The sequence below is a fragment of the Mobula birostris genome, chromosome 8 (genome assembly GCF_030028105.1).
Source record: "Mobula birostris isolate sMobBir1 chromosome 8, sMobBir1.hap1, whole genome shotgun sequence".
NCBI lineage: Eukaryota > Metazoa > Chordata > Chondrichthyes > Myliobatiformes > Myliobatidae > Mobula > Mobula birostris.
This window is the reverse complement of record NC_092377.1, coordinates 98,717,698-98,745,564: the sequence shown is the minus strand read 5'-3', so window position 1 is coordinate 98,745,564 and position 27,867 is coordinate 98,717,698. Positions and strand designations below refer to the sequence as shown.

At 44.4% G+C, this 27,867-nt stretch overlaps 1 protein-coding gene across 7 annotated transcripts in view; it reads right to left on the bottom strand.

Moving 5' to 3' along the window:
- prkn (parkin RBR E3 ubiquitin protein ligase) overlaps nucleotides 1–27,867 on the bottom strand; it is a 1,184,373-nt gene that overhangs the window by 29,257 nt on the left and 1,127,249 nt on the right. For 5 of the 7 annotated variants that reach the window (XM_072265746.1, XM_072265749.1, XM_072265751.1 and 2 more), the window contains one exon: nucleotides 18,696–18,782. The exons of the other annotated variants lie outside the window; for them this stretch is intronic. In XM_072265746.1, the coding sequence (XP_072121847.1) occupies nucleotides 18,696–18,782 (87 nt within the window). The remainder of the gene's footprint in view (nucleotides 1–18,695; nucleotides 18,783–27,867) is intronic. 7 annotated transcript variants of the gene reach the window in all.

The following is a 27,867-nucleotide window of genomic DNA, read 5'->3' as shown; positions in this document are numbered from 1 at the left end:
AGTTACACTCTTGGAACGGCAGTTTGACCAAACAGCGGGCAAAGTTGTTGTTTTAGTTCAGACGAGCAATGATGCCTGTTACCACTGGGGTATCTGGAGAAGCAGGGCCATAAGCCAACCACGCTTTCAGAGAAGAGGGGAGCGTAGGCAAGGGCGCAGGATTGGAAGACGAGTTCCCCGTAGCTGAGGGTGGAGACTTTAAAGACAACTTGCTCTCGTTGCTGTGGAGTGAGCAGAAGGAGTTGTCTGATGTGAAAGGTCCAATGAGTCCTTCAGTGGTTGATTTAAATTCTGAGCTTGTTCTGGCTATTACATCACTGGTTGATAAATGCAGAAGTATACCTGTGGAAAGCCGAAGTTATTGTAGGATGGGAGTGTTCTCTGGGGTCAAGCCCACACTCAATATGAGGCTGAGGCTGAGCAGACATTTTGTTACTGGATGAACGGCAGTGCTCAGATAATATGTAAAAACTGAGATTGGTAGAGAGCTTAAAGGGACCAGGGGCTGATTATAGTGAGGTTCCTGAAGGCAGAAAATCCATTAGCCACGTCAACTAATTACCTGCTAGCTCTGGAAGGAGTTTTTGGTACTGCTGAAAGTGCAGCTGACTTTAGGATGAAGTTTAGGCACACATTTCAGGAGGAAGGAGAGAAGTTGTCTGCCTACATTTTCATGTTGGAGAAGCTGCTGCACTGTTTGTGTCACAAAGAGGGCGTTCAACTGTCTGAGAGAAATTACTTGAGGATGGAGCAAGTTGTGAAGGCCACGCTGTCACTTGACGTGATTGCTCTATGTATTTGAATGACCCACAAGATGCGCCCCCGCCTCCATTTTTCTTAACAGAGTCACTCAGAGAAGGTAGAGAGGAGGAAAACATATTGGAGGAGCAGGAGGTCTCGTCAGCAGGGCGCAGTCCTTGATAGTAGCCTCTGTTGCTAAAGCAACCTCTGATGCCACACAAGCAGGGGTTTTGCAGGATGTCGTGAAAGATCTCAGGGTCGAGGTATTTCAGTTGGTGCTGCCACCAAGCATGACAAGGCTGATAGGAAGCCGCACCCACTGGTGGGACGTACCCAGCCGAGGGCTGCTACTGCTAATGAGCGAGGTCACTTTACCGGGGAAGTGACCGGTATTTTCAGTTACAGTACAGCTCTGGAGAAGATGGACATTTCAAGTGGGGGTGTGAAGGACAGGAAAATCTTTGAAAAGTAAATCCGTGGTTAATCAAACAGAGAAGAAAAGAGGTAAAACCACAGAGGGTCTCAGTGAAGGAACAGGCTGGTATTTTGGAGTAGAAATAGTCCTATCAGTGTATCAAGGTAAATACTATACAAAGCTCTATTCCTGAAGGTTTAGTGGGACCAAGCTCTGGTGTTTATGCTAGAGCCATACTTGACACAGGCTCTCAAGTTACTTTGCTTTATGGATCCTTTTACAACTGGTATTTGATGCATTTCCATTGACACCACTCAGTGCCCATGAGATTCAGGGGCTCAGTACTGATGGGTAACCGTACTATGGTTATTTATCATTGAAACTGGAGTTTTCAGAAGAAGATGTTGGAGCAACTGAGACTATGACATATCAGTGTTGGTCTGCCCGGATCTGGTTGAAAAGGTTGGAGTTCCTTTTCTTGTGGGAACAAATACTGCCATTGAGAGAAGGCTCGTGGGAGTATGCAAGGAGAGAAATGGAGAGAACTTTTTGAAAAACTTGCCCCTTCACCTTGTGTTCAGAGCTGCTTTTGAGAAAGTACAAGTTCCTCCTAGGCAGGATGATAAGCAGAAATGAGGAACTGTGTGATACACCCAGTCTAAACCCGTCATGTTATGTCCTGGAGGAGTAGCTAGTGTGACAAGAGCCCACAAATTTGCCAGAATGTCTGAGGAACGGAAAAGGAGATTAACTGAGATGATCTTGGGACATGAAGATGCACTTTCTACTGACGAGTCTGATGTTGATTACTCCAGGAGTACTTTGAGTGGCTGAGGATACCCCTTTCCAAGAAAGGTCTTGCCAGTTAGCACCAGCGGAGGTTTAAGATGTTTGGTAGCACTTGCTTAAACTGAAGGAAGCTAAGTTCAGTCATGAAGCTGCAGGAGCTGAAGATGGGATAAGGTGATCTCAAAGAGCCAGGAAACCCCCCAGTAGGCTGGCCTGTGATGCAGCAAGGGAACAGAGTGTTGCAATAATCCCCCATTGAGATATGTCATTGCCATTTTCAAGTGAATTGGAGGTCCTGACCTCACAAAATTCCTTTGAAAACTGTGTTATTAATGATGGGATGATAAATTTCAAAGTCATGAGGACATGACTATTTTTGGTGGAGGGAGAATGTAACACCCTGGTCAGATTTTACTGCTAACTCTGTAGGGTATTTCATTTAATCGTTTTCTGTAGAAGCAGTGTGTTCTGCTGATTGTTTTGGTTTCAGTTAGAGATAAGGAGTTGTGATGTTCAACTTAAGAATGTTGGGCCAGCCGATCAGGATGATAGAATTGGGAGAAGGTTCCTGAGAACGCTGAGTGGAGAGGTTTTCGTGACGGACGCTGGGGTGGGTTGAGGTCTTTTTGGCGGGAGCTGAGAGAAGACAGGAGGGAAGGTGGCTTACGATGCTGTTCCTGTTGGACAAGGTGCTTTGTGCAGGTGAATGGCTTCAAGGAGGAAGGGCCAATACTCCCGTGGGGGAGCCCGTTCGTTTGAGATGGATTTCGGGCGATGTTCAGAAGATGGTGTGTGCTTCCACAAGACCGTGGGTCCAGTCCGTGAGTTAAAGACAAGTTCAACATGAGCTCCGACTTTATGTGCTCCAACTTCAACATGAGCTCCAACAATTAAGTATAATCAGTGTTGCATTGTAGGACATAGAAACATATAATTTGCATTCAGCAACTTTCCACAAATAATTTCAATGCTGTTGGTTAGGATCTGTTTTTTTGGCAAGAGACCAAAGAGAACTCTCCTCTCCTCTTGTTCTGAGTCACTGAGTTATTACAAACACAGTCAACATGACTCCACAAATCTGGTTCCTGAATCCTGTACAACTTATACTGGTCTCAACTTATACAGGCAGGGAGGAATAGGTAGTGGCATGGCTCTGTTGGTAAGAAATGGAATTACATCTTTAGAGAGAGGTGACATAGGGTCAGTGAATGCCAAATCTTTCTGGGTGGAGTTAAGAGATTCTAAGGATAAAAAAAATTATGGGAATCATATATAGGCCTCCAAATAGTAGCCAAGATGTGGGGTTGAGATTGCAAAGGGAGCTGGAAAAGGCATGTAATAAGGGTAATGAGGGTAATGACACAATTGTAATGGGGGACTTCAATATGCAAGGGGATTGGAAAAATCAGGTTGGTGACTGATCACAAGAGATGGAATTTGTTGAATGCCTACGAGATGGCTTTTTAGAGCAACTTGTGCTTGAGCCTACTTGGGGAAAGGCTATCTGAGATTGGGTGTTGTATAATAACCTCGATCTTATTAAGGAGCTTAATGTAAAGGAGCCCTTAGGAGTCTGTGATCATAATATGATTGAATTCATACTGCAATTTGGGAGAGGGAAGCATAAGTACAGTATCAGTATTGCAATAGGAAAAAGGGAATTACAGAGGCATGAGAGAGGAGCTTGCCCAAGTGGATTGGAGGGGGATACTGGTGGGGATGACAGCAGAGCAGAAATGGCTGAAGTTTTTGGGAATAGTTCACAAGGTGCAGGATAGATATGTCCCACAGATGAAGAAGTTCTCAAATGGCAGGGGTAGGCAACTGTGGCAGATAACTAAAGTTAAGAACTGGATAAAAGCCAAGGGGAGGGCATATAAGGTAGCATAGGTAAGTAGGAAGTTAGATGATTGGGAAACTTTTAAAATCCAACAAAAGGCAACTAAGAAATTTAGTGGAAGGGAAAAGATGAAATATGAGGGCAAACCAGCCAATGATATAAAGCAGGATAGCAAAAGTTTTTTTTCAGTTATATAAAGAGTAAAAGGGAGGTGAGAATTGATATTGGACCACTGGAAAATGATGCTGGTGAGGTAGTAATGGGGGACAAAGAAATGGAAGATGAACTTAATGGGTACTTTGCATCTGTCTTCACTGTGGAAGACATTAGCAGTGTGCCACAAGTCCGTAAGTGTCAGGCAGCAGGAGTGAGTGCCATTCTATTACAAAGGAGAAGTGCCAGGCAAACTCATAGGTCTTCAGGTGGGTAAGTCACCTGGACCAGATGGACTACATCCTAGAGTTCTGAGAGAGATTGCTGAAGAGATAATGGATGTATTGGTCATGATCTTTCAAGAATCACTTGATTCTGGCATGGCCCCGGAGGACTCGAAGATTGAAAATGTCACTCTGCTCTTCTAATTAGCCTAACCTCAGTGGTTGGGAAAGTGTTGGAGTCTATTATTAAGGATGAGGTTTCGTAGTACTTGGAGACTAATGATAAAATAAGTCATAGTCAGCATGGTTTCTGTAAAGGGACATCTGGCCTGACAAATCTGTTAGAGTTCTTCGAGGAAGTAACAAGCAGGTTTGGCAAAGAAGAGGCAGTGGGTGTCATTTACATGGATTTTCAGAAGGCATTTGATAAGGTGCCACACATGAGGCTGCTGAACAAGATAAAATCCTGTGGTATTACAGGAAAGATACTAGCATGGATAAAGGAATGGCTGACAGGCAGGAGGCAGAGAGTGGGAATAAAAGGGGCCTTTTCTGGTTGGCTGCCAGTGACTAATGGTGTTCCTCAGGGGTCAGTATTGGGATTGCTGCTTTTCACATCGTGTGTCAATGATTTGGATAATGGTATTGGTGGCTTTGTGGCAAAGTTTGCAGATGATACAAAGATAGGTGGTGGGGTTGGTGTTGCTGAGGAAGCAATGCAATTGCAGCAGGACTTAGGCAAATCGGAAGAATGAGCAAAAAGTGGCAGATGGAATACAGTGTTGGGAAATGTATGATAATGCATTTTGGTAAAAGGAACAATAGTGCAGACTATTGTCTAAATGGAGAGAAAGTTCAAACATCAGAGGTGCAGAGGGACTTAGGAATCCTCGAGCAAGACTCCCAGAAGGTTAATTTACCGGTGTAGTCTGTGGTAAAGAAGGCAAATGCAATGTTGGCATTTATTTCAAGGGAAATTAGAATATAAAAGCAAGGCGATAATGCTGAGGCTTTATAAGACACTAGTAGTATTGGAGTATTGTCAACAGTTTTGGGCTCCATATCTCAGAAAAGATGTGTTGTCATTGGGGAGAGTCCAGGGGAGGCTCACGAGGGTGATTTCAGGAATGAAGGCGTTAACATATGAATAGCATTTGGCAGCTTTAGGCCTGTACTCACCGGAATTTAGAAGAGTGCCGGAGGATCTCATTGAAACCTACAGAATGTTGAAAGGACTAGATAGGGTGGATATGTAGAGGATGTTTTCTATGGTGGGGGTATCCAGAACTACAGGGCACAGCCTCAAAACTGAGGGGCAAACTTTTAGAATGGAAGTAAGAAGGAATTATTTTTAGCCAGAGAGCAGTGAATCTGTGGAATGCTCTGTGATTGACAGTGGTCGAGGCCATGTCCATGGGTATATTTAAGGCGGAAGTTGGTCGTTTCCTGATCGGTCAGGGCATCAAACGATATGGTGAGAAGGCAGGTGTATGGAGTTAAGTGGGATCCGGGATCAGCCATGATGGAATGGCAGATCAGACTCGATGGGCTGAAAGGCTAATTCTGCTCCTATGTCTTATGGTCTAAAGTATTGCTTTAGGCTAGCCAGTTTGTGGGTTCAGATGACAGGTTAGATATTCAAGTGAAAACAAGTGCAAAGAGGAGAGGGGGTGCACTCTTCTACATCATCAGAAATGCTTTGTCTTTGGTCAGACACCAATATGATTCAATATCCCCTCAATGCCATACTGCTGGAGAGCTGCATTGTCAAACAAGGCAAGCTGGTTGAACAATGATGTCAAAACCCTTTCTGTTCTCTCAGGGCTCAGTTGTAGGTACAACTGGGCTTTTACCCAGTTTGTTCTCCTACACTCACCTCTGAAGCATCTGCACACTAATGATACCTACTGTACATTTGCTCTTACGCACCAAAAATATGGAATATTCCACCAACTGGGATACACCAGGCTAATACAGTGGAACATTTCAAAACACTCCTAAAAACCTACTTGTTTAATTTGGCCTGCTTATAGGATTACTTAATGCCTGTTGATGTTGATTATGTTTATATCATTTGGTATATTCAATTACATTTTATTCTATATAATGTTTGTTTTTACTTATAATTTTTAATTTTGTATCATGCTTTTATGATTATATTGATTTATCTTTACAATCTATGTAAAGCACTTTGAGCCTGCAACTTAATGTATATAAATAGTTATAATTATTATTATTATCATTACATCAGAATACTGCTTTCAATACTGTAATTCAAAGCAAATTCATCACTGAACTCCAGACTCTGGGAGTCAATGTGAGTCTTTCCATTTATGTTATCCATCTTTGCCATGGTATATCTGACTCACAGTATTTCCACAATCACTGCACCACTTCACCTTGGTGATCCTCAATGGCCTAGAGGTTGGAGAATTCTCAGGACGTTTCTCCTCACCCCACCCCACCTATGTGAATCTATCTCTCCTGACCTCATTGCCTGTGTACACATCTGCCTGCTCGTCTTTTATTTCACCCACAAATCCAACTGTGTACACCCTGGTCCGGAAATACTACCACAGTACTCTGTAGTCTGTGACCAGAGAGAAATGCTCAGAACTTGTAGAAACATCTGAAATGAAATGATGGCTAGAGCTTCTTTTATAATCCATGGACTCTGTTTCACTCCCAGTGGGGGTGTCGGTGGTGTTTACTGCAGCAGCTTGTGGCCTGATTTCGTTATACAGGAAGTGTCTGCACCACTCCAGGGTGGAGACATCAGCCAACTTATAATGACCTATTAGTCATAATAACCAGGAAAAATCCACAGCCAACTTTTGTTCTTGATGCTTCACGTGTCCTCTTCTGCTCTTCACTCCGGAGCCAGAGCTCCCTCTGGTGAAGGATTTCAGTGAGACAGCCAGACTTGGCAGAAACCTTACTGAAACACCCCATGGAAGGAGTGAAACTCGGGGGGTGGGTGCGGTGGCAAAGTAGCACAGTGGTCAGCGTAACACTATTATGGTGCCAGCAACCCAGCTTCGATTCTGCTGCTGTCCGTATGGAGTTTTGTATGCTCTCCCCGTGACTGCGTGGGTTTCCTCTGAGTGCTCCAGTTCCCTCCCACATTCCAAAGTTGTTTGAGCCAATAGGTTTACTGGACACAGGGGTGTAATAGGGTGGCATGGGATCACTGGGCTAAAAGGGACTGCTACCTCGTTGCACTTAAATAAAAATAAATATTTGTGTCGGCTTTCCACATCACCACCTTTCTGTGGGCAGCTTTCAACCCCGCCACGCCCATTCTGTCTAGCTGTGCACTGCGTGGATGCTCACTTATTCCATTTGAGCTCTTCACAGTATGTCTGTAACCAGTAGCGTACCTCCTCCAAGTGTGGCTATTCTGTCTATGAGGGCATGTGGACATCACCTCAGTTATACAGACAGGATTCCTTCCAGTACTTTTATCCATTATGGGCTGAAAGGTCGCTGGGGCTGTTCTGAGACCCATCCAGGGGAAGGAGATGACTTGATACCACAAACTTCAGCGGGCTCTGAGGTGAATGTTGGGGTCACAGAAAACTCCTCAGACAGGACAGGAGGTGCCTGACTGGGCTGGTGAGTGGGTAGATTTTTCATGCCTCTGCCATTTACACAGGATTTCTGTAGGCTCAACATCATTCTGGAAGCTCCTTCTGCACCCATGCAACCATGGGTTATACTCCAGAGCCAGGGCTCCCTCTTGTGTAACAACTGGTGATACCTTCAAGAAGGCTTTTAGTTTTGAATCTTTTTTTCCCAACTGCCTGGTAATCTTCTCCCATGACAGAGCTTGGAATGGAGTGTATGGAGTTAACTGTGAATGAGTGGCCTGCCCAACATAGCTGACAGAGTGAAACTAGGACCTCAGTGTTGGGGGCGTTGTCCTGGGAGTGAGATTCAGTGCAGGTTGTCTAGTCCTTCCTCTGAACTGGAGGGTTCTGTGGAGATCGCACTACCCTCCATTCAGTGCCACTGTTAGATTCAATTTGAACCTTCCCCTTAGATCCCGTGGGCTTTCCCTTATAGCCAGCTTACCTTGTGGAGCCTTTTCAAAGGCTTTGCTAAAACCTATGCAAATTACATTAATTTCACAACTCTCACCACCCTCCTAAAAAAAACATTCAAGTTACTCCCTCCTAACTTTCCCCAAACAAATCCATGCTGAATGTACTCCTACACCTCTCCCTATCTTCTTCCACCTTCCTTTCCAGTACCAATGAAGGGTCTCAGACAGCTCCTTATTCCTCTCCATAGATGCTGCCTGACCTGCTGAGTTCTTTCAGCACTTGGTGTGAGTTGCTCTGGACTTCCAGCATCTGCAGAATCCCTTGTGTTTATGAGTTCCTCATTACTCTGTGCCTTTCTAAATGACGACTTAAAAGATCCCTTGGAATGAATTCTAGTAATTTTCCCAAAACTGATAGGTAATACTTTGTTTGTACTTCCATTAAATAATAGTACACACTGGCAGTCCGGCACAACTGGAGGATGAGGAAGCCTTAGACAATTGCAGAGGAAATTTGCCAGGATGTCGTCTGGACTAGAGGGCATTTCTTATGAGGGTAGGTTGAGCGAGCTTGGGCTTTTTTCTTTGGAGTAAATGAGAATAAGAGATGACTTGATAGAGGTGTACAAGCTGATAAGGGGCACAGATAGAGTAGATAATTAGAGATTTTTCCCTCAGGGTGGAAATGGCTAATACAGGGGGGCATAATTTTAAGGTGTTTGGAGGAAAGTATAGAGGGGATGTCAGAGGTAAGTTCTTTACACAGAGAGTGGTGGGTGCATGGAATGCTTTGCTTGGGGTGATGGTAGAGTCAGATACACTAAGGGCATTAAAGAAACTCTGAGATAGGCACATGGATGATAGAAAAATGGAGGGTTATGTAGGACAGAAGGTTTAGATTGATCTTGGAGGAGGTTAAAGAGTCGTCACAACATTGTGGGCTGAAGGACTTTTATTGTGTTGCAATGTTCTATGTTAACTCTGTAGTGAAAAGTAATGCTTCACAGTGACAGAACGTGCAGTAGGCATGGATGTAGACCCCGGGTGTGGTGATGCCCTTGTTGAGGAGGCAGAGAGGTAAAGGGAGGTTCTCCCCATTGGTGAAGCCAGGAGTTCGTACTGAAATGAAATGGTACCAGCAGTAGTACCAGGGAAGAGTCTACAATGTCTCACAATCGGTGCACTGACCACAGCTACGACTTGTTCTACTGATCCCTGCTCCAGTGCACGTATGGCTCATATTCACTCAGCTGTTCTGCTGTGGGAACCATTTGCATTAAGCATGCTGAGAGATGCTGGCCAACTACTTCCCCTTTGCATGGCAGCATAAGGTGGTGAGGAATCCATGCCTGGCACTGGAAATGGAGGGTGTGGGGAAACAGGCTTCCAGTCTGGGGGCGGGGGACAGACTTGCCAGGGGAGGGTGTATCTGTAACTGTGGACTCTGCTGCCATGGAGCCAGAAACCAGTGAAAAATCTGAAATCACAGTGGAGGAGCATTTCAACATATTCTTTCACTCTACCCCTCCCTTGATCCCACTATACTGTCCTTTCATCCACAAATCTTGGTATCCCACCAGCCACTGTGCCAACATACTGCCCTTCTCTCCTAATATAACTTGGATGCAATGGTCTAAAGATGTTGGGAGCTGACAGCCAGACTGTTAAGTGTGAGCAGTGACAATAGGCATTCTAAGGGGAATTGTAAATACAAAATACTCTGCAGATGCTGGGGTCAAAGCAACACTCACAACACGCTGAGGGGAAGAAGATGTTCCTGAAACTTTCAGTGTGTGTCTTCAGGCTTCCTGTACCACCTGTCTGATGGTAGTATTAAGAAGAGAGCATGTCCTGTACATTGGGGATTTTAATGATAGATTCCACCTTTCTGAGGCATCACCTTTTAAAGATGTCCTTGATGCTGGGGAGGCTTGTGCCCTAATGGAGCTGGCTGAGTTTGCAACCCTCTGCAGCTTTTTCTGACCCTGTGCAGTGGCCTCTCTATACCAGATGGTGATGCAACCAAATGGAATGCTCTCCATTATACATCTGTAGAGATTTGCTAAAGTCTTTGATGACAAACAAATTCTCCTCAACCCCCTATTGAAATATAGCCGCTGTTGTGCCTTCTTGTTAATTGCATCAATATGTTGGGCACAGGATAGATCCTCAGAGATGTTGACACCCAGGAACTTGAAACTGCCCACCTTTTCTACTGCTGCTCCCTCAGTGAGGACTGGTATGTGTTCCCTTGACTTCCCCTTCCTGAATCAATTCCTTGGTCTTACTGATGTTGAGTGTAAGGTTGTTGTTGCAACACCACTTAACCAGCTGATCTATCTCACTCCTGTACGCCTCCTCGTCACCATCTAAACTTCTGCCAACAACAGTTGAGTCATTGTCAAATTTATGGATGGTCTTTGAACTGTATGTGATCCCTCGATGAGTGGTGTGATTATCTTGACTTCCCCTTCCTGAAGTATAAATGATTCTCTTAAATTCCCACACTACTTTTGCCAATCTGTGTCCTTTGTCTTTTGACCCTTATGCCAGTAGAAACATTTGCATTCAATCCATTTTATCAAAGCCTGTCTGCTAAATCTCTTGTCCTCTGTGACAAGAATGACTCTATATCTTCAATATCTCCATGCAACTGTGAGCCTTTATTCCCAGAATATCCCAGTAAATATCCTGTGTAAATATCCAAGTTCTTTACCTTCTACTGAAATGTGGTGCCCGGAATTGGCAGACCTCGCGAACTCTGGAGAATTATCGGCTTGTTGGAACTAAATCACCAGCTGGCCTCTAACTTTGTTGTTTTGATCGCCCAATTGCTGCCTGGTCTTCTCCAACGATCGTCACCTTGTCGTGGTGGAGAGGCTTCTGAGTTCCTGAGAGTGATGCTATCCGGAGCTTAGCGCCTGATGGGGTCACTCAGTGGCAGTAAGGTCAAGGGGGAGATTCCAGACACAGAGCGATTCAACCAAGATCTCAGTGGTGGGGCTGCTGGAGGATGATGATACATCACAACTACAGTGAAGGCGGAAGAAGGCTTCAGTTTTGAAGGGTCCCCAGTCATCTTGTATTCTATGCCACTAGATCCTGATCTCAATCTGTCAAGTACCATGTGATGACTGCCCATACATCAGACTCCCCATGTTAAACAAAGTCATGCACAGCTATTCTCCAGTAAGAGAGTAACCCCTTAGAACATCATACTCGACTGGAGTCATCGCATTACTACTGCTGCTTGGTACTCTTGTCAAGCATCTCTCCCAACCCTTCCTCTACTGGAGCAGCTGACAGTCTCACTTTCTTTGGTGGTTTCGAGCAGGCATGGCAAAACCTTATATGTTATCACCTGGGTGCCTTCCAGCCATTTCTATTCTAGCTTCACAGTGCCAGCTACCCAGGTTCAAATCCCACCCACCCCTCCCCCACCCCTTTATCTTTCCCCTTACTGGTTTTTCACCTGGAACCTACCAGCCTTCTCCTTTCCACCCTCCCCCCACCTTCTTTATAGGGCCTCTGCCCCTTCCCTCTTCAGTCCTTAAACGTTGACTGATCATTTCCACAGATGCTGCCCGACCTGCTGAGTTCCTCCAGCATGTTGTCAGTGTTGCATTCTAAGGGGAATATTTATTTCTGTCATATACAGCATCTCAACAGGCCCTTCCAGCCCAGTGAGCTGGCACTGCACTATTACACCTATGTGACCAATTTTCCTATTAACCTGTATGTTTTTGGAAACTAGAGCACCAGTAGGAAATCCACAGCACCACTGTGGGAGTATATAAGCACCTTAAAGACAGTGGTGGGATTTGAACCTCGGCTGCTGGCGCTATGAAGCTAGAATAGAAATGGCTGGAAGGCACCTAGGTGATAACATTTAAGTTTTTGCCATGCTTGCTTGAAACCACCAAAGAAAGTGAGACTGTCAGCTGCTCCAGTAGAAGAAGGGTTGGGAGAGATGCTTGACAAGAGTACCAAGCAGCAGTAGTAATGCGATGACTCCAGTCGAGTATGATGTTCTAAGGGGTTACTCTCTTACTGGGGAACAGCTGTGCATGACTTTGTTTAACATGGGGAGTCTGATGTATGGGCAGCCATCACATGGTACTTGACAGATTGGGGTCAGGATCTAGTGGCATGGAATACAAGATGACTGGGGACCCTTCAAAGCTGAAGCCTTCTTCCGCCTTCACTGTAGTTGTGCTGTATCATCATCCTCCAGCAGCCCCACCACTGAGATCTTGGTTGATTCGCTCTGTGTCTGGAATCTCCCCCTCGACCTTACTGCCACTGAGTGACCCCATCAGGCGCTAAGCTCCGGATAGCATCACTCTCAGGAACTCAGAAGCCTCTCCACCACGACAAGGTGACGATCGTTGGAGAAGACCAGGCAGCAGTTGGGGGATCAAAACAACAAAATTAAAGGCCAGCAGGTGATTTAGTTCCAACAAGCCGATAATTCTCCAGAGTTCGCGAGGTCTGCCAATTCCGGGCACCGCATTTCAGTAGAAGGTAAAGAACTTGGATATTTACACAGGATATTTACTGGGATATTCTGGGAGTAAAGGCTCACAGTTGCATGGAGGTATTGGAGATATGGAGTCATTCTTGTCACAGAGGACAAGAGATTTAGCAGACAGGCTTTGATAAAATGGATTGAATGCAGATGTTTCTACTGGCATAAGGGTCAAGAGACAAAGGACACAGATTGAATCACTAAGTGAATCATTTATACTTCAGGAAGGGGAAGTCAAGATAATCACACCACTCATCGAGGGATCACATACAGTTCAAAGACCATCCATAAATTTGACAATGACTCAACTGTTGTTGGCAGAAGTTTAGATGGTGACGAGGAGGCGTACAGGAGTGAGATAGATCAGCTGGTTAAGTGGTGTTGCAACAACAACCTTACACTCAACATCAGTAAGACCAAGGAATTGACTCAGGAAGGGGAAGTCAAGGGAACACATATCAGTCCTCACTGAGGGAGCAGCAGTAGAAAAGGTGGGCAGTTTCAAGTTCCTGGGTGTCAACATCTCTGAGGATCTATCCTGTGCCCAACATATTGATGCAATTAACAAGAAGGCACAACAGCGGCTATATTTCAATAGGGGGTTGAGGAGAATTTGTTTGTCATCAAAGACTTTAGCAAATCTCTACAGATGTATAATGGAGAGCATTCCATTTGGTTGCATCACCATCTGGTATAGAGAGGCCACTGCACAGGGTCAGAAAAAGCTGCAGAGGGTTGCAAACTCAGCCAGCTCCATTAGGGCACAAGCCTCCCCAGCATCAAGGACATCTTTAAAAGGTGATGCCTCAGAAAGGTGGAATCTATCATTAAAATCCCCAACGTACAGGACTTGCTCTCTTCTTAATACTACCATCAGAGAGGTGGTACAGGAGCCTGAAGACACACACTGAAAGTTTCAGGAACATCTTCTTCCCCTCTGCCATTAGACTTCAGAATGGACAATGGACCACCCCATGAACATTACCTCACTATGTATTTTTGCTGCATTTTTTCCACTATCTATCTAATTTAAATATTAAATAAGTAAGTAAATAAATAGATAAATAAATAAAAATATACACACACATACATACACACACACACACATATATATCTTATTGTAATAGGACCCCTAAGAGAAGATGGCAGCGCGATGCGGCGCGCAGTAGCCACTCCAGTAGTGAATATCTGTTATTTGTCAAGTAGGATGCCGTGCACAATCCTGATTTGATGGAGATGGACGTGAGAAGCACGGAGGAACATCTGGTGAAACTTCTGAAATGACTGTTTCACTGCTGCTGCTACTGTGTGATCCAGAATCTCTGGAGGGGAAGGCCCCGAATCCTTGGCTTTGCCTGTTGCTTGGCAGCCGGGGCTGGGGTCGAAACACTCGGCAGAGATGGTGCTCGGTGTCAGAGGGCTGGTCGGAGGCTCGAAGTTTTTGGACGGACTCAGAGTCGGCTGTGGTCGGGTGCTTCCAGGGTGCTGTATTGGCAAGTTTGCGGCGCTGGAAGTTCATGGCAGGGAGAGTTTCTTCCCTCTACTGTCTGCGTGGGATGATGGGGCTAGCGGGACTTCGAGACTTTTTTTTTTACCGTGCCCATGGTCTGCTCTTTATCAAATTACGGTATTGCTTTGCACTGTTGTAACTATATGTTATAATTATGTGGTTTTTGTCAGTTTTAGTCTTGGTCTGTCTTGTATTTCTGTGATATCATACTGGAGGAACATTGTATCATTTCTTAATGCATGCATTACTAAATGACAATAAACGAGGACTGAGTGTCCTCATAATCTAAATCTAAAATTTATAGTTTTTAATGTATTGTGCTGTACTGCTGTCACAAAACAACAAATTTCACGACACATGTTGGTGATATTAAACCTGATTTTGATTCTGATGCAGGAGTTATACAAAAAAGAACATAAGAACATAGGAACAGGAGTGGGCCACCAGGCCTTTCAACCTGTTCCACCTTTCAATATGGTTTTCCTATGTGGCCCTCAACTGTCAACTCGTTTTCTGTGCCAGTCCCCCATGAATGCTAATTTGGAATTGGTTTATTGTTGTCACATGGACCGAGATACAGTGAAAAGCTTTTGCTTGTGTGCCCTCCAAACAGATCATTGCATACATAAGTATATTGAGGTGGAGAGCGTAGTTACAGAGAACATGAGAGCAGGTAGACAAGTAAAGTGCAAGGACCACAATGAGATAGACTGTGAGATCAAAAATCATAAGAGTTCAAGAGTCTGGTAACAGTGGGATAGAAGCTGTCCTTGAGATGTGTAGTACATATTCTCAACGTTTTGTATCCTTTGCCTGATGGGAGAGGGCAGACCCACTAGGGTGAGAGGAGTCCTTGCTTATGTTAGCTGCTTTCCCAAGGCAGAGGGAAGTCGAAGGAGCAGAGGCTGGTTTGTGAGGTATACTGGCAGACTTGAGCAGAGCAACTGCATACCAAGCTTTGATGCACCTGGTTAATATGTTTTCTATGGTGCATCTATAAACAATAGCAAGAGTCACTGGGGACAAGCCAAATTTCTATAACTTCTGAGGAAGTGAAGGTGTGGATGTGCTTTCTTGGCCATAGTATCCATGCAGTTAGACCAGGACAAACTGATGTTGATATTTACATCTAGGAACTTGAAACCCTCAACCCATTCCTACCTCAGCAACATTGAGATTGCAATCTCATCTCATTGATTGGAACACCGGACTCCAAATAGCTTTTGTAGAAAGCATTGACCCCAGGGTTCACATATTTTTTCCAACAAATACATGTAATATTGGATAATTTTTCCTCAATAAGTAAATAAACAAGTATAATGTTTTTGTGTTATTTATTTAATTGGGTTCTCTTTTATCTTGTTTTAGGACTTATGTGAAGTTTTGATCACATTTTAGGTCATATTTATGCAGAAATGGAGAAAATCCAACAGGGTTCACAAACTTTCTAGCACCACTGTATGTTGGCTGGAGTCAGGGCTTTATACTTTGGCTCTTGGTAGGGTCACTGATGCCAAACAGGTCAAAGGGTAGAGGCCAGACTAAGAGTGGTCCACCAGTCCTCCAGATTCGGGTGTTCACCTCAGAGCCAACAACCCTGACTAGTAAAACAAAATTGTTACAGAAACAGCAATGAAGGATCCTTCTACATCTGAGTGCGATGGTATTCCTGAGTTTCCACCTGGGACTTGCATGACTGACAGTAGTGAATACTAAGAGGAAGCTACCGACATGATGAAAGAAGCCCTGAACATGCCAGGGATGGAGGATCTTCATTGCTGCCCTAAACACCAGTGGCATAACAGGTGGTAAGTAATTACCTTCTCCTGATAACGTTTCAACCCAGAGCTGCCAATCATCGTTGCGACGGATGTGTCCAGCTATGGGGTGGGTGCTGTTCATATCTGGCCTGATGGTTCGAGAAAGCTGCCATGCATGCAACTAGATCACTGATTGCAGCAGGAAGGAAATATGGACAAATTGGAAAGGAAGCCTTGAGAATCATCTTTGCTGTGAAGAAATTTCACAAGATGCTTTAAGGCAGATGCTTCACTCTGCTTAATAATCACAAGCTACCATTGTCCATCTTTGGGTCTCTGAAAGGTATTCCAGTGTGTAAAATGAACCATCTACAAAAGTAGGCAACATTTTGAAATCAAGTGCACATCAACACAGGAACTTGGTCAGGCAGATGCCCTCTCCAGACCAATGAATCAGTATTTTACTGAAAATGAAGACACTGTTATGGCCGCGATTTCAATTGGTTGTGAAGTTCACCGGGTTGATCGGATGCTGCCAAATGGCTTCCGGTCACGATCGACAAGATCAGAGCAGAAGTAGCTGCAGATCCTCTTCTTCAGCGTATCTCCAGATACCTCATTGACGGATGGCCAGTCAAAGTTGAGGAAGATGTCGTACCCTTCTACCCTTGGCTCTCAACTCCATCTTAATGTTTGGAGATAGCCTAGAGACTCCACGAACACTTTGACCAAAATTCCACCCCGGTCCCCTAGACTTCAAGAAGCTTTGTGTACTGGCCAGGCATAGACCAAGGTATCATATCAGTATGCAAACAATGTACTCAGTGCTCTTTGGCAGCAAAGAATCCAAGTAGAGCCGATCCACAACTATTCCTCAGGCTACCAGACCTTGGAGCCGAGTACATATTGACTTCACTAGCCTAATCAACGACTCTACCTACCTTGTCCTGGTTGACGCCTATTCCAAATGGCCAGAAGTATTATTTATGAAGTCAACAACGACAGATGCTACCATTCAACAGCTGCTGCAGACCTTCAGGCATTTCGGGATGCCAGAAACATTTGGTTTTGACTATGGCACCTAATGCAGTGCATAGCGGCTTGCAGCATTCTGCTTGAACAGCAGAGTTATCCACAACCACTCAATTCGATGGAAGGAGTGAAGCTCAGGGGGGTGGCAAAATAGCGCAGTGGTTAGCGTAACAGTATTACGGTGCAGCAACCCAACATTAAAAAACAAAGAAGTGGTTATCAATTTCAGGAAATCAAAAAGGTATGATCAAGGTCCATCTTGGTAATAGAATGTACTGTAAGGTATAAGAAGTGGAATCCAATAGTGCATTACAACAGGTTGTTACAGGCACTGAAAGTCAACATGATGCATGCAAGTTTGAAATAGACGTAGTCATGAACGGTGAAGCAGTGGAAAGGGTGTCCAGCTTTAAATTCTTGGGAGTGAACATCATAGAGGAACTCTCTTGGACCACCAACATTTCATTGATAGTAGGGAATGCTCGGCAGCACCTGCACTACCTTTGGAGTTTAAAGAGAGCAAATGGGAATTGGAGCTTCATTTATAAAAGAAACAAATAGAAGACTCTAGAGATAAATTGGTATAAGTACAATGGTTCATACAGCCTCCTTCAAGGGCATCATCTGATTTCAACATTTAGATGATGTGTATTAATAATTCAAGAAATGTTATTATGACTTTAAAACATTTAAATTCCCCAACTGTATTTTCAATATTTTATTTCACTCTCTGCTGTTTGTTAGACTTTTACAAAATAATGGTCATAGATTCATAGAGTTGTATAGCACAGAACAAGCCCCAACCCCCCAGTTCATGGCCACCTTTTGCCCATCAAACCTCATGTGCACACATTAGGACTCAATACCTTGTGTGTCTTGCATATGTAAGTGTCCATCTAAATGCCTCTGGCAGCGAGATCCATCAACCACACTCTGTGTAAAAAATTTACCCTTAAATTCCCATATAAAGCCTTAAAACTTGTGCCACCTTGTTTTTGATACTCTACCATGAAAAAAAATGTTGACTATCTACCCCGTCTAGTAAAATTCTATCAGGTCAGCCCCCAGCCTTCTTTGCATCATGGAAAACTAGTCCATCCGAGTACAATCTCAGCCCATAACTATTTTCCCAACCTCCACGATATCCTGATGAATCTTGTCTGCATTCTGTTCAGCAAAATCACATTATTCCTGGTTTGGTGACCATGCAAAACTTCAAGTGCAGCACAACTACTGTTTTGTAAAGTTGCAACATAATGTCCCAACATTTATATTCTCTGCCCAGACCTATGAAGACAAGAATGCTACATGCCTTCCTCATCATCATATCTATCTGTGTTGCCATTTTTGGGGAGCTATGGATTTGTCTGTTTTTCAATGTTCCTTTATGTCCTACACCTACTTAACTCCCCAAAATATATCACTCTCACCTTATAAGAATACAAGTTTTTTTTCAGAAGCAAGAAAAATCTATTTGCCCCATTTCAGAAGATGATTCCTACCTGCTCATTCACAGTACAGGATCCTACTACACAAACATCATATTCAGAGTTATACATATATACAGCACTGGAGTTAAGAAGAAATCCTGATGAATGTTCTGCAATATCGCCTCAGGAAGCTATCTGTATTGATTTTCCAAAAAGCCACTTTATTACCTGTGGGCTTGTGGCAGCCGCAGTAGCGTGAAGTCCACTGCACTCCCCCTCGTGGTACTCTTCCTTGCATTCCCGGCAGAAAACAAACTGGAAGACAAGGTAAACAAGAGGAGATGGTATTCCCATTTCCATTCCCACACGTCGGTCCATGGCTTCCTTTCCTGCCATGATGAAGCCACTCTCAGGTTGAATGAGCAACACTTCTTATTCCATCTGGGTAACCTCCAACCTGATGGCATGAACAATGATTTCTCTAACTTATGGCAATTTCCCCCTTTTCTCTCTTTTTCAATTCCCCCTTCTGGCTCCCCTCTTTCCACATCCCTTCTTCCCACTGGCTCATCAACTCCTTCTTCTGCCTTTCCTCCTTCCCTTTCTCCCATGTTCCACTCTCTTCTCCCATCAGATTCCCTCTTTGTGTTCAGCCCTTTAAATTTTCCACCCATCACCTCCCAACTTCCCAGTTCATCCCACGCACCTTCCCCTTCACTGGGCCTTACCCATCACCTGTCACTCCTTCTCTTTCCCTCCACCATCGTATTCTGGTTTCTGCCCCCTTCCTTTTCAGTCCTGATGAAGGACCTTGGCCCATAACATCGGCCATTAATTCCTCTCCATAGATGCTGCCTGACCTGCTGAGTTCTTCCAGCAATTTGCCTGCTATGCAAGGAGGTGGAAGTAGTTGGAATAGTTATAAGGTGGAGAAACATTTAACTCCATGTTCTAGGTGATGACATAACTTTTAGGAATTTTTCAAGTCGCATTTCAGAAATTTGAGGAAGAATTTGACATCATAGAACAGAAGTAAAGAATCCCATGCAAAGGTAGCTGGATTTCCTAACATTACTTTATATTCATACCCCTCCATCAGGAGGACAGATAGAAAAGAAAATAGTGTTATTTCAGTTACTACTTTTCTAAACACAAGAGATTCTTCAGATACTGGAAACCTAGAGTAACAAACACAAACATCTGCTTGGCCCGTTCAGCTTCCATTACTTAATATAACTGAATGAACAATTTAAAAACTCTTATCTTCATTCTGCATTAACATCAGGTCTTGCTCTGTTCCACCAGCACAGTCAAATTTGTTATCCTTTGCCTGACTGGATCCATTTTTGCTGGAGGTGACTTTAGTACTTTGTTTAACTGAACTGTACATAAAGCTGCACTGACCTTGAACTCGACACCTCGATCCTGACTTACCCCTGGTCCTGTCCAATCAGCAGCCATACCTGCTGGCCCACATCGCTTTGTCTGTCAGTAAGTCACAGTTTTAAAATTCTCATGCTCCATTTCAATTCCCTCTGTGGACTTACCCTTCCTCAAGTCTCTGCTAATCCTATAACCCTCATGGGTCTCTGCTCCCCTCCAATTCTGTCCTCACTATAATCACACAGACACTGATGGCTGGGACTACAGTGGTTCAGAATACCCTCCCTAGTACAAGCAATGACTACAATATTCCAATTCTTCCTCTTGTGACTCTGTGTCAAATAATGTTTGTTCATGCTCTGTTGAATACCTTGGAGCGTTTTATGGTGTTAACACATTTTAGTTGATGTTCTCATTTTACTTGGATACTTGATTGTATTCCACAATTTTCTCCTTTTATTTCAGCTCAATTTACAATCCAATGATTTCTGGAGCATCTAGATCGTAAAGGGACATACGATGGATAATTGGTTATTGACTATAGAACCACCTTCAATACTATAATTACAAGCAAACTCATCTGCAACCTTTCAGAACTGGGACCAAAATCTTCCCTTTGCAACTGGGTCCCAGACTTCCTAACCTATGGACTATAATCAGTAAGGATAGGCAGCAACACCTCTGTGGATTGAGAGTGGGAAGGAGGCATGAAGAGGGGAATCATGGTTGGGAAAAGGAGAAGGGCCAGTGGCGGGAGTGGAAAGCACCAGAGAGGCATTCTGTACTGATCAATAAACCCATTTTTTGGGATCAAGTGACCTTGCCCGGTGTCTCATGGCTGGGTGTGTCTGCACCCGTGCCATCCCCCACACCAGCACTTTTCCACTGCCACCTGTCCTACATCACTCCCGTGGCACTCCTCCCTCACCGTTCCCAACATCCTTTGCTCCTGCCTGATTTACAAACTCGCTCTCCACTCCATGTTGACAAATACAGTACCGTACAAAAGCCTTAGGCACCCTAGATTTCACGTGTGCCTAAAATTTATGCACAGTACTGTAACTGCCCGGAGCACCTCATCCAGAGAGACTGATTAACAATCCTGGAGTAGTTTCTGATTTGCACATGACTGGAAAGGTTAGGGTGGGACTGTCGATGTCAGCATTGAAATCAAAAGTTCTGTTATTAGCAAACTAATGAGGAGGGAGCGAGGTCGGGGATGTTGGGATTAAATGTGCTAACTTTAAGAACAATATTGAAGGATGTGATTAACGGGCTGGGGCTGGGAGGACTGGTGCTGCGGATTACAGTTGTAAGGGAGGTGGATGTTAATGTGGGTGAGGAGGGTTAATAATGAAAGGGGAGGAGGAGTTCTGACAACAGGAATCACATCAGTCTGGGAAACAACTGGATAGAATTTTGCAAAATGCACAGGGTATTTTTCAACCATGTTTTATTAGATTAATGGTACTATTACTACTAAATTAGCCGGCCTAAAGGAATGAAAACATTATCACCTTACGTGGAATGTAACAGTTTTTTGTAGTTACTGCTAATGAATTTGGATTTCATGAATTCAAGGAAAGACAATGATTATCAGATGTAAACGTGATCACTAAATACATACTTTTTTAAAAGATATAACTTGGTAACAGGTCTTTCTGCTCAATGAACCCACAGTGCCCAATTACACCCAAGTGACAATTAACCCACTAACCTATACATCTTTGGAAAGTGGGAGGAAACCAGAGCACCCAGAGGAAACCCATGAGGTCACAGGGGGAACGTACGAACTCTTTGCAAACAGCAGCAGGAATTGAACCCTGGTTACTGACACTGTAATAGCATTGCGCTAAGCGCTATGCTACTGAGCTGTCCTTATAAATGGCATTGTGTGTAAAAGATGTTTCAACAAACATAGAACATAGAATAGCACAGCACAGTACAGGCCCTTCAGCCCACAATGTTGTGCCGACCCTCAAACCCTGCTTCCCATATAACCCCGCACCTTAAATTCCTCCATATACCTGTAGTCTCTTAAATTTCACTAGTGTTCCTGCCTCCACCACTGACTCAGGCAGTGCATTCCACACTTCAACCACTCTCTGAGTAAAAAAACCTTCCTCTAATATCCCCCTTAAACTTCCCACCCCTTACCTTAAAGCCATGTCCTCTTGTATTGAGCAGTGGCGCCCTGGGGAAGAGGCACTGGCTATCCACTCTATCTATTCCTCTTAATATCTTGTATACCTCTATCATGTCTCCTCTCATCCTCCTTCTCTCCAAAGAGTAAAGCTTTAGCTCCCTTAATCTCTGATCATAATCTATACTCTCTAAACCAGGCAGCATCCCAGCTAATCTCCTCTATACCCTTTCCAATGCTTCCACATCCTTCCTATAGTGAGGTGACCAGAACTGGACACAGTGCTCCAATTGTGGCCTAACCAGAGTTTTATAGAGCTGCATCATTACCTCGTGACTCTTAAACTCTATCCCTCGACTTATGAAAGCTAACACCCCATAAGCTTTCTTAACTACCCTATCTACCTGTGAGGCAACTTTCAGGGATCTGAGCACATGTACCCCCAGATCCCTCTGTTCCTCCACACTACCAAGTATCCTGCCATTTACTTTGTACTCTGCCTTGGAGTTTGTCCTTCCAAAGTGTATCACCTCACACTTCTCCGGGTTGAACTCCATCTGCTACTTCTCAGCCCACTTCTGCATCCTATCAGTGTCTCTCTGCAATCTTCGACAATCCTCTACACTATCTACAACACCACCAACCTTTGTGTCGTCTGCAAACTTGCCAACCCACCCTTCTATCCCCACATCCAGGTCGTTAATAAAAATCACGAAAAGTAGAAGTCCCAGAACTGATCCCTGTGGGACACCACTAGTCACAACCCTCCAATATGAATGTACTCCCTCCAGCATGACCCTCTGCCTTCTGCAGGCAGGCCAATTCTGAATCCACCTGGCCAAACTTCCCTGGATCCCATGCCTCCTGACTTTCTGAATAAGCCTACTGTGTGGAACCTTGTCAAATGCCTTACTAAAATCCATGTAGATCATATCTACTGCACTACCCTCATCTATATGCCTGGTTACCTCCTCAAAGAATTCTATCAGGCTTGTTAGACATGATCTGCCCTTCACAAATCCATGCTGACTGTCCCTGATCAGAACATGATTCTCTAAATGCCCAAAGATCCTATGTCTAAGAATCTTTTCCAACAGCTTTCCCACCACAGACGTAAGGCTTACTGGTCTATAATTACCCAGACTACTACCTTTTTTGAACAAGGGGACAACACTTGCCTCCCTCCAATCCCTCCAATCCTCCAAAACACTATTCTTTTTAGTAAATGAGAGCATTGCATTGAAAGTTTTTTAAGGTGAGGAAGTACTTATTAGCTGGTTCAAATGATGGCACAATACTCCAGGTGTGTTTGAACATCTGAAGTGCGTGTGTCTCATTGAGTCTCTGGACAGGACTTCTCCAGAATGCTTACACAACACAGGAAAACTCCAGAATTACTCATCAGTCTCTCTGAACAAACTGCAGCCAATAAGCTACATTTTCCTGAGAGATGCAATTCCAAATGAGCAGAGAGTGATTGATGGGAGCGTCGGAAGCCACTGAGTCGAACAGTGACAGAAAGTTTGGAACTTACTGAAGCATCTCTCAAGTTGCTGAGTTGGCAAATTAATATTCAAGGGCAGGTGGATGGGAAAGTGACAGAGTGAATGTCCCCCCTCCCCCACCCTCAAGCATGCAGAGATCTGTGCATGGCATAGAAATTGCTCTTCCACCACTGGTTATGTGTATTTCTGACACTAGATGGCAGCAAGAGCAGCAAATTTCTTTGTTGCCCAGAAAATGCAAAATGTCAGAATTGTTAAAGAACTTGACACATTGTTTCCCTACTATCTGAAATAAAGACATATTTTAGATAGTCCTTGACAAAAGAAATACTTTTTAGTCGCAAAGTATCCCCATGGTTGAGAAAGGTCATCATTCCTAAATGTTGGAACATAAGTAACAGGAATGAGACCACATGGTTGATGCATGCCCTGGGATTGATACTGAGGATCAAGGCCCAAGGACGAATCAGAAGTGTGGAAGTCGAGAACCATGGCCAGAGCCGATCTGCAGATCTCTGCAAGACCACTGGGGAGGTAAAACCCGGTGCCTGCAGGCCTGAGTCTGCGTATCCATGGAGACGAGAGGCCTGCCTTGGGGTTATAGGACAGTGTATGTGTGTGGGTGAGAGGGAGGGATGGGGCTTGCTTTGCTGCTGTTGTTGTTTTGCTTTGTTGTGCTCTGTGTTGTTCTGCCGAGCATTGGGGGCATACTACATTGGCGCTGGAAATGTGTGGTGACACTTGCGGTTGCTGCCAGCACATCCTTGGGTATGTTAGTTGTTTACGTGACGGATAAACTTGAATCTTGAATGTGGTCCAGGACTCAGCTCCATTTTTGTGAAAGTTCTCCATACTCCTTGATTCTCCTGAGAACAGCACTGCAGGAGAGGGGTTTGTCCCCATGGGATGCCCCATACAAGCCAGTCATTTGGCAGTGTTAACCTGTATCCCTCTAAACCTTTCCTATTCATATATTTCTCCAAATGTGCTTGAAAAGTTGTTACGGTACCTGCCTCAAACACTTCCTCTGGCAGCTCATTCCACATGCATACTGTCTTTATGTAAAAAAGTTAGCCTTGACGTTTAAACTATTTTTTCCTCTCTCACTTTAAACTGATGTCTTCTAATTCCTGATTTAGGAAAAAAGACTGAGTGCACTCACCCTATCAACGTCTCTCGTGATTTTATACACCTCTATAAGATCACCTCTTTGTCTCCTGCACTCCGTGGAACAAATTCGTCTCCTCAAGTTCTGGCAATATCCTTGTAAATCTTTTTCTAGTTTAATACATCCTTCCTATAGCAGAATAACCAATACTCCAAGTTGGCCCCAGCAGCAACTGCATCATGGCCTCCCAGCTTTTTCACCCCTTGCCCTGACGGATGAAGGCCAATGTGCTAAAAGCCTTCTTTCGTCACACTATTATTGTTTCAGGTACCAAGACCTGAAATCTGTCTCTCTACAACCTGTCTCTGAATGTGAACAAAACAAAAGAGATGGTTGTTGACTTCAGGAGGACACGGAGCGACCACTCTCTGTTGAACATCGACAACTCCTCCATAGAGATTGTTAACAGCACCAAATTTCTTGGTGTTCACCTGGCAGAGAATCTCACCTGGTCCCTCAACACCAGCTCCATAGCAAAGAAAGCTCAGTAGCATCTCTACTTTCCGCAAAGGCTGAGAAAAGCCCATCTCCCACCACCCCATCCTCACCACATTCTACAGAGGTTGTATTGAGAGCATCCTGAGCAGCTGCACCACTGCCTGGTTAGGAAATTGCACCATCTCAGATCGCAAGACCCTGCAGCGGATAGTGAGGTCAGCTGAGAAGGTCATAGGGGTCTCTCTTCCCGCCATTACAGACATTTACACCACACGCTGCATCCGCAAAGCAAACAGCATTATGAAGGACCCCACACACCCCTCATAAAAACTCTTCTCCCTTCTACCATCTGGCAAAAGGCACCAAAGCATTTAGGCTGTCCTGACCAGACTATGTAACAGTTTCTTCCCCCAAGCCATCAGACTCCTCAATACCCAGAGTCTGGACTGACACCAACCTGCTGCCCTCTACTGTGCATATCATCTTGTTTATTATTTATTGTAATGCCTGCACTGTTTTGTGCACTTTATGCAGTCCTGGGTAGGTCCGTAGTCTAGTGTAGTTTTTGTGTTGTTTTACGTAGTTAGTGTAGTTTTTGTATTGTTTCATGTAGCACCAAGGTCCTGAAAAACGTTGTCTCATTTTTACTGTGTACTGTACCAGCAGTTGTGGTCGAAATGACAATAAAAAGTGACTTGACTTGACTTGACTTGAAGATACAGCAAAAAGCTTTGGTCAGTGTGTCATCTAGGCAGATCTTTCTATTTGTAAGTATGTTGAGGTAGCGAAAGGGAAGACAGATTGCATGATATAGTTCTATAGCTTGCGAATACTGGAATTAACCTTCTCCCTGCCCCTCCCTCATGGATGTGTGAAGAGGATTCAGGTTCAGATTCAACACATGTACATCGAAACACAAGGTGAAGTGGGTCATTTCGTTAACAACCTACACAACCCAAGGATGGGCTGGGGGCAGCCCACAATGTTGCCACACATTCCAGTGTCAACATAGCATGCCTACCACGTTTGCAGAGCACAACAAAACAGAACATAAGAAGCAATAAATCAACAACGGCAAAACAAGAGCCATTCCACCCTAACACACATCACAGCCCTCCAAAAGCCGGACCGGCCAACTCCCACCTCCAGCGCACTCGTGGATTCATGGACATGGAGCCTCAACTCCACCTATTCACCCGCAGACTCGGGGTTCCAGTCACCGAGACTCAACTTCCGGACTTCCGATCGACTCGCCAATGATGAATGCGGACACTGGACAAGAACCCCAAACTCCGGACTTGCTGATGATTAGGACCTTGAACATTAGGCCTTGAACCCAGGTCTCACTCACTGGAGGCACAGAATGAAGCAGCAAGCAGTCAGAAAGGGAGCTGTGAATGCACTGCCTGGGGTGATGTTAGAGGCAAATGCATTAGAGGCTTTTCAGAGATGTTTAGAAAGACACATGGATGTGAGGAAGATGGAGGGACATAGACATTGTGTAGGTAGGAGGGTTTAGTATTTGTGTGTTTTTGGTTGGCTTTTTAGCTGGTTCAGCATAACATTGAGGGATGAATGGCCTGCTCCTGTGCTGTACTGAATTATGTTCTATCTCCCAGCTCTACATTGATTGGAGCTGGGTTACGGGAAGGAGAAAAATGGAGTGAACTAGAGGGTAGCAAGTGAAGTATCAAGGACGTAGGTGGGAGAACAGTAAGAAATGAGCCAATTGTGCTTTCAGACTTGGCTATGGTTACCAGCTTCTGGTTATCATTAGTTAAAACAGATCATGGTCTTGCTGTAAATGGGCCGTGGACCAAGTTTATAAACCTGTCACTTTGCAAAATTGTGCTAATACCCGGCCAGCAGATGGCCTGTGCTCTATGACAAACCTGCATAGAGCACCCACATTGCATCAGAAATGAATTTAAAACAAACGCTCGGTGAAGACTTTGGGCTCAGTGTTAACTTCCTGTCATTATGGGAGTTAGATGGAAGAGGTCTGCTAACATGTGGGAGATCAGGAGTGAGGTATTTAAGAGTCCTTGCAATCTAGACACTGGGTTTCCAGGTGTCTGAGCTAATAAACTGAGAAAGCACGATGAAAGGCGCCATGAATCAAATTCAGCTCTGCTTGTCAAGGGGACGTTGGAACTAGGACCCTTGATGTATACTGGAGTCGGGAAGGGAAAACAAGGAAGTGACAGAATTTAATGTGGATGCTGACAGACGGTGAAACATCACTTCATCCCTTCTTGGTATCTCCAGTGAAATTGATTATTAACTGCAGTTTCTTTGCAATATCTGACTGAAGGGTTGCTCAACATGCATATACACTCAGTGTCCACTTTATTAGGTATCTCTCATATCTAAAAAGGTGCTACTGAGTGCGAATTCCTGGTCTGCTGCTGCTGTAGTCCATCCACTTTAAGATTTGAAGTGTTGTGCATTCAGAGATAGTCTGCTGCATTCCATTGTTGTAATGCAAAGTTATTTGAGTTACTGTCACCTTCTTGTCAGCTTGAACCAGTTTGGCCATTCTCCTCTGACCTCTCTCATTAACAAGGCATTTTCACCCACAGAACCGCTACTCACTGGATGTTTTTTTGTTTGCCGCATCATTCTCTGTAATCTTATCCGTCAATGTCAACAAGTACACCATTTTGGATACTGTTGTGGGGGATGACCTCTCAGGAGAATGCCACAGAGACCAGGTTACTGGCACTGAGCATGGGTCCATGGTGCAGAGGGAAAGAGGGAGAA